Genomic DNA, 14,566 nt, shown 5'->3' with positions numbered 1-14,566 from the left:
AGAGTGGGGAGCAGAACAGGCAGATCTACAAAGTACACAGCTGAGGGGAGCAGCGGGCGAGTCAGGAGAGGTCTGGCGTGCCATGTGGTCGCCTCCAGGGCAGGCGGAATCAAACTCCTGCGAATCCAACTCACGCGAAAGTGGCTTTAGCTTCTTAGTGCAGTGCCTTAACCCGCTGCGCCACCAGGGAGGGCCCTGTTGCTTTTCTTTTAAGGAAACCTTTTGGAAAATAGCATATACTTATATAGCCATTTTGCCTTGCGACATTTAAAAGGGTTCGAGAATTTAACGTCTAAATTTTTTACTTTATAGCAATCCAGTAAATGCTTATTCAATGCTGTTAAGTGGTAGGTCGTGAATATTTGGCTTCAACAGCAATTCCAGACATTCTCCAGAGGAACATGGCTTGTCACTAAGGATCCAGTCAGACCCTTAAGTCTGACAAATACCACCACTTCCCAGAAGCTCTCCCGGGGCTCCCCATCTCAATGAACAGCTGTATAGCAGTGCTTTTCCTGAGTACTTGGTTAAAGTTCTCTTTAGAAAGGCTGCCAAAGTAAAATACAGACCCTATGCAACATTTGTGACATATTTTTAATAAAAAATGACCTGTTTCTCTGAAATTCAAATTTAACTGGGCGTTCTATTTCTCTCCCAAAATCTGGCAGCCTTAATTAGAGCACTTCTTCCATTCTACATTTAATTACAATTAATTGCTATATGATGAACCCCATATCCACACTCTGTACAAATATATCCCAAGTTTAATATCAAATGTAGATGTAGATTTGATTCCTATGTTTATATTCAGTGCTTGTACTCTACTTTAAATTTAGCAAAATTTAATTGGTATGAACAAGAGGACACATTCCGCCTGGAACTGATAGTCTTGGTACTTTCCTAAAATGTTTTAGAGGCTAGATTTGAGCTAAAGTGGATTTAAGGAGAGTAGGGATAACGTAATAGGTGGCCACAATGCCTCTGCTGAGTAGCTTGTGGTTTGTTCCAGGATCCAGGGATTCAAATCTGGAAGAGCTTAAAGAGGTGATATTAGCTGTAGACCCTTCTGAGAGTCTTTGAATTAATCAAACCTGTCTAAGGGCATTATAACCCCACAGACTTTTGAGAGGCAGCCTCTAAAATAGCTGAAACATTCCAGCAAATACTATTACTCATGAGCCCTCCCCCATCCAAAGAATACCCACAATTAAGAGGTCACCACAGGCTTGGGATTTCTCTTGGCTAATGTCTTCCATGAACCCTTTGGTCTTGGGATCCCATTAGTGTAAGACTAATTAGATTGTCAGAAGATAAGAGTTATCTCCTACCTGGGTGTCAAACAAATCTGGGTGTCTGGGAGTCAAACCCATCTTGATTCAAATCCTGTTTCAACTGAGATAATGATTTAATAGCTATGTGAACTGAGGTAGGTGACTCAGCTTCTCTGGACCTGAATTTCCTCATCTGTGTCATACAGAGGACACAGGTTTTGCGAGGATAAGAACGCAGACAAGGCACCTGGAATTCAGGGTGGATTTTCTCTTCTAAAATTAAGTCTGGAGACCCCCTGCTTGGCCTGGCATTGAAGACATGACCACTCACATCTGAGTACTGTCTTCCCTCTCCTTTTCACACTTTTCTTCCCCCAGGAAACCACCTTACCATCTTCCTTCACCTCTCTCTCTCCCCATCACATTCAACCAGTTTGCTCTGATAAGGTCATATCAGTTGCTAAAACACTGCAATGCTTTCACACTGATTTGGAAGTGCCGGCCTACCCAGCCCTGGCCTTGCCGTGCTGCTAGAATGCCTTGGAGAGCACAGGTCGCCTTGAAATGGTGCTGCTCAGCCACAGACTATGGCCCTATGAACATTTGTCATGAGATCTTTTGATTCTTTTCTGGAGAAGCCAGAAGTTCAGAGTTTTATATGCGATCTCTCAATTTGTAACACATTCTCAGAACCAAACAAATGCGCCTGCAGACCAACACCCAAGTCACACCTCTGCTGAGCTTTTGCCCCCTGCTATTTCTGCTTCATTAGGGACCCCAGGTTTAATTACCTGTTCAGCTGTTTCAGCTGAAGACGGTTCAGTCACTCTTCCTGATTGGACTCCAACTCCCACCTCTCCCTCCCTCTCAGCTGACAACACTGTATTATTGGTGCAGGACAGTGTAGCTCTGTCCAAAGAATCCTTCCTGCTAAAAACACCAGCCAGTCTCCTGTCAAATTCCTCTCTGATGATGTGATGCATGTCTTCCTGGCTCTGTTTGCCCAAAGCATTTTAACATCTTCCCTAAATAAAAATGTCCAGTTTTGGATGAGAAATTACTTGGTCACTTATGTAGAATCCACATTAATTGTCCATAATAAAGGTGACTCCTTGGCCCTCCCAGGTGGCACAGCGTATTAAAGCACAGCACTAAGAAGCTTAAGCCACTTCCGCATGAGTTCGATCCCTGCCTGCCCCAGAGGTGACCACATGGCGTGGCAGACCTCTCCTGACCCGCCCGCTGCTCCCCTCAGCAGTGTACTTCATCTATCTGCCCATTCTGCTCCCCCACTCTGTCCCTGGTGAATCCTCTCACCCTCTGCACCTCTGGCCTGTACCCCAGTTCTGTATGAATAAATAAATAAATTAAAAAAAAAAAAGATGACTCCTGTGTTCTGAGTTAATGTTTCCTTCTGATATCCTACTTGTTTATCAGGTAAATAGAGAACTTTGCTAACAGTTTTTGTTACCTTTGTGACTGGCAAAAAGTGAGTTTGCAACTAGAGGGAGTAGAGGGCTCTAAGTCTTTCAGATACTTGCAGTACTCAAATTTTTCCTCTCCCCCTACCCTACCCACCCACCCCCCTTGCTTTTTTTTTGGACCCTGTTTTGATTTTGCCTTAGAAGTGCATCAGTTTGGCTACCGGGAATAAGGAGGAACATGCTATACTTCTCTGTAATTTCTTCCTGTATTTTGGGAAAAAAGCTTTGGTTCTTCTGGGAACTTCAGTGTTGGAAGTAAGTGCTGGAGTTAATATTTAAATAGGACTAACAAGACTAATTGGCTCTTAGCTGCAGTTTCAAAGACTTCAACCCTCCTTTCCATCTTTTCACAAGCTATTGAGAGAATTTCATGGGCAAATTATGAGGTAAGAGGATAATGATGATTCATCAAAATGGCACAGTGTAAAGAATGACTTCCATTTGCTTTTTTTCTTTGCAAAATAGTGCTGCTCATAATGCTAGTTAGGGGGTTACTAGATATATAAATTCTATTGCGCACGCCTGCTTTTAGGAACCAAAGATACATCACATTCTTACCTTTTAATGTCCACATACAACCAGTCATTCAAAATTGACTTTTAACTCTTTTTATCCCTCATCTAGGGGCATGTGGCTTATGTATTAACTCAAGAAAATGATGAATATTTGCTTTGGAATCCATTAACTGGGCAATGCCATAAACAGTTTGACCCATTTTGTCCTTTACAAAGTGTAGACTGTTTGTTTGATGGTGGAAATGTAAGTATAAGGGAGAAAATTTTATTTTGAGTTATCCCCTCAAGTGTCAAACCAGCATCCTCTGCCTTGGCACGCATTAGAGTCACGTGGGGGAACTTTGAAGACAATGTAGGTGTTGGTTAGAATCAGTAGGGTGGAAATCTTTTATCTCAGCAGCTGCCACAGGTGCTTCTATAGAGTGCCTGGGTGGGAAGCAGTGAGGTGGCGAGTGTTCTCCTAGCCCTGGGGTCTCCTTGTCTCCTACCTCAGAATCTCCTTTGTCTTCCACCACTGACCTGGGAATTGGGACTGTGAAATTTGTTCCCTGCTAATAAGTTAGGGGTTTTATGTTCTTATGGACCCAGACTGATTGTGTGTTAATGTTTTAATAGGTTTGGTTTAATATTCAACAAAATAATACACCAATGGCTGTACATTTTGACTATTCAAAGGAAAGTTTCTGGAAACAGTTGCTTCCAAAAAATTTTCAAGGGGCAAAAATCCAAAGCATACAGGTAAATCACACTTTTCCAGTTGTGTCTATGTGAGAATTATAGTGCTAGTCATTACTAGTTGTCACAGTTCTTATTATGTAAACATAGCTGATTGTTTATGGAGTCATTTGACAATGTTAAAAATTATTCTCTGCCATCCAGTTCAAGCTTGGACTGCTCTGCTCCCTTCCCTCTACTTGCAAAAATGGTGAATTGAGTAACATCTCAAATGAGATCTAGAGTATAAAGTAAAATATTTTTTAAAATTTCACCTTAAGAAAGGTCAAGATGGTGTGTGAAGTTTTTACTCTGATCTATTCCTTTTGCTCCACATCCATTGCAATGATAAAGTGCAAAATTGAAAAATCAAAGGCTCATCTGGACTCCACATATCAAAGTCTGATCTGGATAGCTACCTCGTGGAATTGAAACAGGACAGATACCGTGGGACTGTGAGCAGTGAGTGGGGCTGAAAGATGATGTGGCAACGAAGTTAGAGATGCTCATGACATTCAGGGAGCCAGGGCCAGTCTTACTTATGGAAGCAGGGTTGAGGTGGAGAAGAAAACTGCAGATCCACCGCCCAGGCTCAGGAGGCCGCTCACCAAAGCGCCTAAGCCCAGAGCTGACTCAGCCAGCAGATGGCAGCTTGGCTGGTGTGCCCCTGATGCACTTGGTGTTGCTTCAGGAGGCACCCAAATACCACCTCAACAGCTGCTTCTGAATTAAGGCGCATGGTTTATCCAGGTGTAATTAATTGTAAAATGCATGCACTAGAAGAAAGGAGCCCAAAAGAAGAAGTTGGAGGTGTAGAAAAAGAGAAAAAGAGCAACAGAAAAACAGAAGCCAGAAACTTGAATGTTCAAACCTCACCCATAATCAGGGAAATACAAACTAACAAAACACTATTTCGCATATATTAGAGGACCCCCCCCCACACACACACACCAAAAATGTTGGCAAAGAGGCAGAGAAATGGTGGGAGCACAATTGCTATAAACAATTTGGAAAGTAATATGATACTATCTGGTTAAGTCAAAAATACTCAACCTTTGATCCACCCATCAGCATTTATCTATCTACCCTAGAGAAACACATACAGTGAGACAGCATAACAGTGTGTGTTACGGAATTGTTCAGCACAAGCACACAAAAAAATTGGAAACAGTTAAAAATGTATAAACCAGTTTGCAATGGTTGCCAACTTGACTGTCCATCTACTTCATCAGAATTTTTGAACGTGGAACCCAAACATCATTATTATTTCAAAACTCCCCTGTGGCTCTAGTATGCAGCCAAAGGTGAGAACCACTGATCTCAAATCATGCATATTAAAACTATAAAAAACATAATTCCAAGCAAAATAAAGTAGATGTGATGACACATACAGTAAAAAACTACTTATGTGAAGTTTGAAGACTATATATTGTTTCTGTGTATGTAGATATGTAGGGATAGCAAAAAAAAAAAAGCTTGCATGGGCATAAATACCAAATTAGGTTAAAGGTTAGCTTTGGGGAAAGAACAAAAGGAATGAGATCAGGGAGTATATGCAAAGTACTTCAAGTCTCTCTGTAATGTTACCACTTCTTTTTTAAAATAATGTAAAACAGATATGGAAAAAAAGCAAAGATTAGGTCTTTCTGGGTGATAGGTGAGTCAGGTGGGTGCACATTGCATTATTCTCTGCTTGTCTGTGTAATCAAGGCAATCACAAGACTAAAAAGAACACGTGGTTTTTGGGGGGGAAATAGCGCCAAAGTGTAGAAAGTGATTTCTGCTCTCCCTTTCAACGTATTTCTCCTACTCTCTAAGAAATAATCACTGTCAGTAGTTTTCTGTGCCTCTGAATTATTCTCCATGCAGAAGCAAACTAATACATATACTTTACACACACACATGCACACGCACACCCCTATATATCTTTATTTCCTGCGTTTCCTGCTTGTAAAGTCATTTTAAAGAAGGGGAAATGTGCTTATCTCTCGAACAAACCACATTTACTGCATCCATGGGCCATGTCTTCTTTTCTCATCCTAGAGCTGTGACTGAAGCATTGCTGCCTCTTAGGGAGGGGATGCACTGTTTAGAGTAGAGGGGCTTCCTTGTTTGTTTTCCCTTAACCATTCTGTTATTCTTCCAGGCAGCGTTTATTGAGAGCTGCTGTGAACCAGCGCTATGTTTGGTATAGATACCACCAGGAAAAAGACATGCCTCAGTATGCTTGGGACTTGTGTTCTACAGGAGGAAATGGGCAGTTGATGTAGAGTGTGATAAAGACTATTGCAGAAGTGACTGTGCGTTGGGCAGCAGGAGGTCGTGAGGGGGCAGGAGGAAGGGGCTTCCTGGGGAAAAGCGGTGATGGCATAGTGAGAAAGAATGAGCAGGAACTACCTAAATGAGTCAGGGAGAAGATGGTCCCAACAGACAGCAGAAGCTGCAGGCTTGAGGGCCTAAATGGCGAGGAGAGCGTGGTCAAGGAGCGGAATGGCTGGCATGGCTGCCCCAGGTGGTGAGCAGAGAAGATCTCTGGGGTGCACGCAGGTCTGGGAAGGATTTGGGCCTCTATCTTCAGGACAGTCAGTGGTCAACACCAAAGCAAGGGCTGCCACAATAAAAATTGTGTTTTTAAAAACCGCTCAGACTGAGGGTAGAGATGAGCCTTTCCCAAGCTGAATCTATACACACAAAACTCGTAGTTGCATCTGACTTGTATCTCCTGAGTATGTTGCTGCGGGTTAAGTATTCTTGATCTTTGGCCACACACAAACCAGCGGGAACCACTATCTATCGCGAACACTCTTCATGATCACAATTGAAAACACAAGTTGGAGTGTGTGATGAGAATGTGGGTATGCAGAGGTGAAATTGGCAGGGAAGTGTCCTCTTGAAGATAAAGGATATGAATTCTCTGAAACAGCTGACCCTTTTCCAGAAAAGGAAAATGGACTAATACCTGTAAGCTTATAGATTCAGTGTAACCCTCTTTTTCAGGCCTAAAGGTAATTTAACAAATCTGCTAAAGTTGGTGGGGTGGGGTGAAGAGGAGAAGGGCCAGCTGGAGCCACTGAGACTGGGGCATGGGAGGGGGTGGGGAAGGAGAAGTTTTGGAGGGGCTGTGGTTGGTGATAGTAGTTAGGAAATTCAGCCTAACCGTCCCGTCTGGGGTAGCTGGTGGCCTCTGCAAGATGACTGTGGAATTCATGCTTTCCCTTCTCCAGTCTTCCATCTTCTGCCTTGCTCCATTTTGGGGAACTTCCTGTACCTGAAACTGGGGCAGGCATCAAATCCCCTGGGGAATAAAGGGGTGAGTTGTGGTGGTGGTGGGGTGGTTATTGAAACATTGGTTGCTGGGCCTCATCCCTAGAGGTTCTGATTTAGCTGGTCTAAGGTGGGGACTGAAAAGTTGTTATCTATTGATAAAACAGCTTTTCAGGTCTATGTCTTCTGGTCCAGTTCCACACTTTGGGAACCACCAGCTTAGGTCATGACCTGACAGAGCCGGCTCACCACTAGTACTGATGTATTCTTGGGCCTTGAGGCCTGAACAGTGTTGCCCCCTTTTTGCACAATGTCATTCCACTCATGAAGAGGAAACATCTGTCCCAATCTCTACAGTTGCCTCTGTTGCTCAGCTCAGGGATACCCAAAGCAAAAAAAGGTCTACATCAGCCACTCATTTTTGCCAGTGTGAGCCCTGCTGGTATGGGTAGGGGAGACCTGGGTTGAGGGCATGGACTTGAGAAGTCCCAGCATACTGTACTCAGGAGGGCAGCCGGGAAACACGGCAGAGCAGGACTTCCTGCTGTTGGTGGGTTGCCTGCGGTGAAGTCCTGGACGCAGGAGAGTGAAATGCTCTGTGTGGACGAGGCTGAGTGCGTGAGACGGGGGCCTGGCTTCAGCCTGCTGCCAGAGGGTAATACTCGAAGCTGGCAGACAACAAACCAAGTTAGAAGAGCAACAACAATAATAGCTGGTTGTTTAGTGAGCTGGGCTCACTATGTGCTGGGCTCACTATGTGCTGGGCTCACTATGTGCTGGGCTCACTATGTGCTGGGCTTTGCCTGTATTCCTTTATTTGAAAATCTTCCCAAGACTCCACAAAATAAAGGTATTGTCCCTCTTTTAAAGATGTGGGAACTGAGACTGCAAGAAGTAGCTTCACCAGTGTCATCATTCACAGTTGGAAGAGGCCTGTGTAAATGCCCAGATTATCTGGTGGAGTCAGCAAACATGCCAGATGCACTTGAATAAATGCATGGAGGCAGGATGTCTGTCTTACCTGTGAAAAATATCTCTGGTAAATCCACCACGCACCTGTGCTCTGGTGGAAACGTAGAAAAGCCAAAGAAAAGACTATGGTCTCTATTTTACCTTTGCACGCCTGTAATTGTCTTTGCCACAGGAGTCTGGCTTGGGTTTCCTCTCATTATATCAGCACTGCAGGGTATCTGTGCTGTGAAGATGGTCTCCCTCAAATCTTTCTAACTTTCACTTGTCTATATTTCAGCCTGAAGAAATAATTTATTCTGCTACAAATAAAAGCATGGTGGAAGATCTAAAGAACAGGTGAACTTTATTTATATATTGTGATTGCTGTGTTTTCTCCCTAATCTCACTGCCAGCCACCCTTTGGTCCTCGAACCCTCTTGAGCCCAATAGGTTCAGCAAGAGGAGGACAAACCGGTGATTAGAACAGGTAACTTCCAGAGTCATTATCTGTCTCTTGACATATGCCTTCTATGACACTCCCTGAAGACAGTCTAAGTTATGAAATAGTTGTCTCTGGAAAACACTGTGGCCAACTGCTAGGCAGTTCTCAGTACTATAGGCTGAACCGCTGTCTACAGAGGTTCAGCCTATAGTAATAATAATGCAGTAACTAAGACTGCTTGGAAGGATGTGAATGTAAATGACGACAATTTAGTGTATGGTAAAAAAATATTCTAGTTGGGTGGCAGAAACATCACTATTGTCCCTCCTTGATACCATGGGCACACATGGGTACCTCCCCCATGGCACACACCTGCACCTGCACCTGTTTCTAAGGAGTTGGTCAGTCAAGGCAGAAAGGTCACAGACTTTGCATCAGGCTCACTCTACCCCAGATGTGTCAGAGGCTGCTTGGGATGACTGTCTCCAGTGACTCACACTGACACAGCAGACTGGCATGGAAGCCACTATCAGCTAGTCAAAATGTTACAGGGCAGGGAGAGGAACACGGCTGAACCCCCAAATGCCTGCCTGTTCTAAATAGGTTCTGCCATCCGCCGCATCAAGATGAAACATATCAGACCTTTAATGGAAAGGAACTTTAATACAATGAGTGTGCAATACAAAAAAGACAAAGAATATAACTTCCAAGTCAGACACCCAGAGTTACCCATTACCTCGTGAGTGAAAGTCTACGCAAAAGGGATTGGCCCAAAGCAAGGCCCGAAAGCCTGCCACAAGCCTAAAGAACCTTCTAGAGGGGACCCATAGAAAAGGGTCAGAAATGGCCAGAAAAGTCTCTCACCCACATCTGTTTCACCTAGTCCAGGGCCAAGAAACAAGACAAAGCTTCTTCACCTGTCTCTCTGCTCCATGTGCCTCCCTCAGGGTCTCCTTCTGGCTCCCTATCCTGCTTCCTTCCTCTTCAGTCTCCTCCCCAGATTCTTCTCTTCCTGTCTCAGTTCCACCCTCCCTCTGGATGGGACAGGGAACCTGGAACCTCTCCTTTTCCTGGGAACCCCCCTGTTACAAAAACAGCACAACCAAAACAGTTTTGCTGCCCCCATCTCACACGATTGCCCAAACCCCACATCTAGTTACCTTTCTTTTTCCCCACAAAAGAAAGGAAATACAGAAATGTTTCTCAACTTTCAGTTTTCATCAGAATCAATTCTAATTTAACAACTTAAAAAATACAGGTGTCAGGGTCTGGGGCCTGTTGTCTCAGTATCTAGAGATGAAACATTTTGATAAAGCCCTACAGGTGATTCTGAAGCATACTCACTACCTAGACTCTCTCAAAATTCTAAACTATTTAGTTACACCACAAGCTCAGCCAAGAGATGCCCATTGGCTTCTTCTGTGACACAAACAGATTCTGCGCAGAGAGGCTCACAGGACAGCTCCATCCACAGCTCACACCTTGCTCTGCCTCTCCCTTCCCTCCAACAGCTCATCACAAGGCACACTATTCTCATGGGGTGGGCAGAGAGGCAGAAATCCCTGCCCTTCTGAAGGGTAAGTTTCTAGGTGGGGAAACTAACCATCATACTTATCAGTCCAATGCCCCATTCTGTCTCCCACTTCGCTTGCTGAATTAACTGAGGCAATGTGTCCTTCCCTGCTGGCAACATCCCAGATAAGATATCTGAATTTTTGTAAAGGCAGCTTCTTGGAAACAGTATCTATATTAAAGGAGGGTCCTAGAGAAAAGAAATGTCAGCTCAGTAGTCAGACCCTACGTGACATCAAGTTACATCTAGGAGGCAGCTGCCTGCACAGAAGTAACTGGAAACAAGCTGTGCCTTTGGGATCTGAATGCCAGCTCTGTCCCTGTAGGTGGCTCGTTTTCCCAAGCCAAGCAAGAGTTTCCCCCCCATCTTGATTAATGTGAATGATGGCAGACATCCCCAGCCTCAGAGGTCTGGTTACCTCCTACATCAAAAAAGTGTTCTCGTGCTTGAAGTGATAAAACTCTTAACATATTTGTTAAGTGGGTGAGTAAATAAACAATCCTTGCATTCATACCTCAGGATTGAAAGGACTCTAAAATGCAAAATGATGGAATGGCGACCTAAACAACCAACACATTGGAATCGACAGTGTAGTTTTATTTTGCGACAAATCCTTCCTAAGCTGGAACTTGGCACTGGAAGGTGTATTTCAGCTGAAGAGAGTGAATTTGAAAGGCTGCTCCAATTTTACTTGGTATGTATATGACTTAATTCATTAAGGACATTTGTTTTGTTTATAGTTAATTGCCAGATGGAATTAATGGTAGATATCCCTGGAATGCCTGTTATCTTAATCCTATTTAGATGCTATAGCATTAAGATGCATTTACATAGAGACCAAGGAATTTCAAATGAGGTGCATGACTATTACCATAATCATATTGCATTACATTTTCTTAAAATCATTAATATATTTTGTGATGTATAAATCATAAACTTTGGACAGAAATTTCCCAAAAGAAACTACCTGCAACTAAGAAATTCAAAAGTGACTTCCAGATAGTAGTAATAGAATAGAATCTGTCCATGCTTCTGGGTATGCGAACACAGCATACATTAATATCCTCTACACGCACATTGCTCCAAAATTTATACATTTATACTTCCTCCATGTATAGCCACCAATACACCTGACATCATCCCGATTGGTAAAAGGCATCCCAAACTCCTCAAGCCCCTAACCGAATGTGGTGGGCATTTGGTATGTTGTTACTGCCCTCTAATTTTGCCCTTCCCCGGAGTCTGAGCGTCCTGTAATTCCTCTTCCTTAGGAACTGGTCCAGTGGATTTTTCCAAAGTTCCAGCCTCCCAAGAAGAGATTCTTCTGCCTACCACCCCAAAACTAGTATCTCTTAGGAGTTAAGTACTTAGGGTGTGATCTGCAAGCGATATTCATTCAAGATGAGGGGGGATGTTTTGATTTTTCTTTAATCAAATTAGGGGTAAACAGACAACAAAGTCACTATAAGTCAAGGTTTAAAGCTTAAGAGCTACATGGTAAATCTATTCATTTTATAATACAATCAAAACTTGGGCTGAATTCAAAACTTTGGTTCAAATCCTGGCTTGACCACACATCGACTTTGATCAAGTTACCTTTTCCCCCTAACTTTCTATCCCATTGGACAAGATAAACAAGGATAAAAATCATTATCACTTTTGTAGTTGGGTTGGGGAGTAGCTCCCAGCCTATGTGTTCAGTAACCATTAACTATTATTTGTATTCTGTGTGCTGACTGTTGTGCTAGGCATTGGGATTGTGGTAGTAAACAAGACAAATACAACTCTGCAGTTACAGACTATGTTATTTGAAGAAGCAGATTACGGGACGTGCAATTTCAGTATTTTAAGCAAGCAGGGGAAAGATAGTGTGCTATGCAATGACATGGGAAAAACATAGGAATAGATTTACTGATCAGGAAAAGTGTCCTGAAGTAAGCCATATTTAAGACCTGCAAGAAGTTTATGATTAGCGTCTATATTGTTACCTAACAGTTTTACACAGGCCTTCATTCCATAATCCTTTAATCCTGTCACTTAGTTGTCACTTAATATAGATGAAATCAGTGTTAAATAAATCTTCAAAACTGCTCATTTGCATGGGTCATTTGCATGACCCAACTAATTTCCTTGTTGACAGTTTTCTATTCTAGCAAGAGTGCACATCTATGGAATGTTAAGTGTTCAGGCTCTGGCATTACACAGACCTGGCTCTGCTCCTTTCTGTCTGCAAAGCAGGGATAATAGAACCTACCTCATCGGATTGTTTGAGGATTAAATATGAATGTAAAGCATTTGGAACTTTTCCTAGAAATATTAAGCACCCATGAAATGACAACTATTTTATTATTTTGACTGTCATTTCTTTGAGGCTGCTGTGATATTTTTGCAGTCAGGAATCAGTAAGTCCTCATTATCCACATGAGTGTAAAGTGGGCTTACATGTTATTCTGTCCTTGGTCCAGGTTACAGGATTTCCTATCCAGATGCCATATACTGATGTCCAGTCAGTGATTGACACCGTGTATCACACTGGAATTCACTCTTCAGAATTTCCCCAGACAGAATTCGCACTTGCTGTTTACATTCACCCATATCCAAACAACATATTATCAGTGTGGGTCTATTTGGCTTCCTTAGCTCAGCATCAGTGAAAAAGAAGAAAAGAAAAGGAAAAAATGGCCTTATAAGCTCTCCAACCAGAAACCACCAAAACTTCTCTGGTACTTTGGGATTTTGCTAGTTATCCTCAAGTCCAGTCAAGTGTGAGCCCAATTTGTTTCACTTTTAGAACTGGACACTATAGAGGCCCACGTCCTTAGTGCTAAAGAATGAATCTAGGTGATCTCTTCCAAGAGGACACTGCAGTCAGCCTTATTCTGGCAAAGAAGCATTTCTGACCTTTCCTTCTGAAATCAGCGTTATTCAGTTGTGGGCCTTATGCCACTTCCATGAAAATCACCTGGAGAGCCTTAATGAAAATGCATGTTCCCACATCCTACCAAGACCTACTGAATCACAATCTCTGAGAGTGGTGTTCTAGAACATCCCTTCTTTAAACAAGCTCCCCAGGTTATTCTGATGACTTAGGAACAACTTAAGGAATGTTGTCTTTACTAAAGTGAGGCTGGTACAACTGTTGCTGATTCTGATGCAATTCCGACAGAAGTTATTCAAATGGAAACTAAAGTGTGCCTCTCAGAAGATAAAAGATTGTTTCACTGATTAAGAAGAAAAGGGAAATCTGCCCTGGTGTGCTGAGGGCTGAGGTCAGCTCTGGGGGCTTCTCAAAAGTTTTCACTTGTGATGCAACTGACCTAAGTCCTTACAATACTAAGTATTTGGAAACTACTCCCAGGAAACTCTTAATATGGTTTCCCCTGTGACAAGGGGGGACATGGTCTTATCAAGTCCGAGGATCCCCCTTTGTGAGTAGCCCTCCATTCTGCTTTGGCATTTTTCTCTGCTTCCCTTTCTGAATGGTGACCCCCAAGAAGGCCCATCTAGATCTAGATCATCCTTGATGAATCCCATCCTTGATGGGATTTAAGTCAGAAACATTTGTTTTCTTGTGTTTAATTGTTCTGAACTTTATTGAGCAAAATACATAGTTTACTTAAAAGTTACATGGTAAGTTGTTTTAAAAAAAATTCAAAGGGGTACAGATACCCAAAGGTAGATGTGAACAGTCTTATATAAGGAAAAGGTGAAAGGGGAGATAAATTTCATTTGTCCCATTGCAAGAGCACTGGAGCTTCTTGTGTTACTCACATAGGCAAAGAACAAAGACCCCACATTCATCCCCAGAAACCCTCGATGTGCCACACATGTCATCTTTCCTCCAGTGTACCTGTGTGGGCTGGTCACAGAGAAGGCCTCATTCATTTGCAGTGATGTTAGTCTTGGACCAAACTTGAGATTAGTAAAGAGTGAAAAGAATGGGTGGAAGAATGTCTTTCTCTCCAGAGTTAAACCTGATTGTGTATAGTGATAAGAATTTTTGTTTTCCTTTAATTTGTTTAAATGGTACATAAAATTCTGTTATTAACCAGTATCCTGCGTACATGGAAAGATGAGGTTGTCAAAGAACACTGAATTTAGACAATTTGTTTTTGTGGCACTCTGAATATTTACATAGTTATATTGTTGACTGCCTATGGTTTCAGAATGCATAGGCCACTAAAAGTGAGGAGGAAAGTGTTCATGGGCAAACATAGAAGACTTACCTATATTATATGAATTATTTTACATGTATGTGTTTTTCAACTAAATATTTTCCTGAAAATTATGAAGCTATCTGTAATGGAATTTTTTCATTTGACTGATTTAAATATATATCCTCTTAAATATAA

General features: G+C 42.5%; 1 protein-coding gene across 1 annotated transcript in view; it reads left to right on the top strand.

The window, feature by feature from the left end:
• The window catches only part of CC2D2B (coiled-coil and C2 domain containing 2B), a 24,749-nt gene extending 11,685 nt beyond the window's left edge, over window positions 1-13,064 (top strand). Inside the window, exons 7-12 of the mRNA XM_004680591.1 lie at window positions 2,897-3,010; window positions 3,380-3,514; window positions 3,886-4,008; window positions 8,498-8,556; window positions 10,734-10,908; window positions 12,680-13,064. Coding sequence (XP_004680648.1) covers window positions 2,897-3,010; window positions 3,380-3,514; window positions 3,886-4,008; window positions 8,498-8,556; window positions 10,734-10,908; window positions 12,680-12,868 — 795 coding nt within the window. The 3' untranslated portion in view covers window positions 12,869-13,064. The remainder of the gene's footprint in view (window positions 1-2,896; window positions 3,011-3,379; window positions 3,515-3,885; window positions 4,009-8,497; window positions 8,557-10,733; window positions 10,909-12,679) is intronic.
• The last annotated feature ends 1,502 nt before the right edge of the window (window positions 13,065-14,566 follow it).

Source organism: Condylura cristata, unplaced genomic scaffold (assembly GCF_000260355.1).
Source record: "Condylura cristata isolate star-nosed mole 26May11 unplaced genomic scaffold, ConCri1.0 scaffold00011, whole genome shotgun sequence".
NCBI lineage: Eukaryota > Metazoa > Chordata > Mammalia > Eulipotyphla > Talpidae > Condylura > Condylura cristata.
This window is presented reverse-complemented; position numbering and strand designations above follow the sequence as displayed.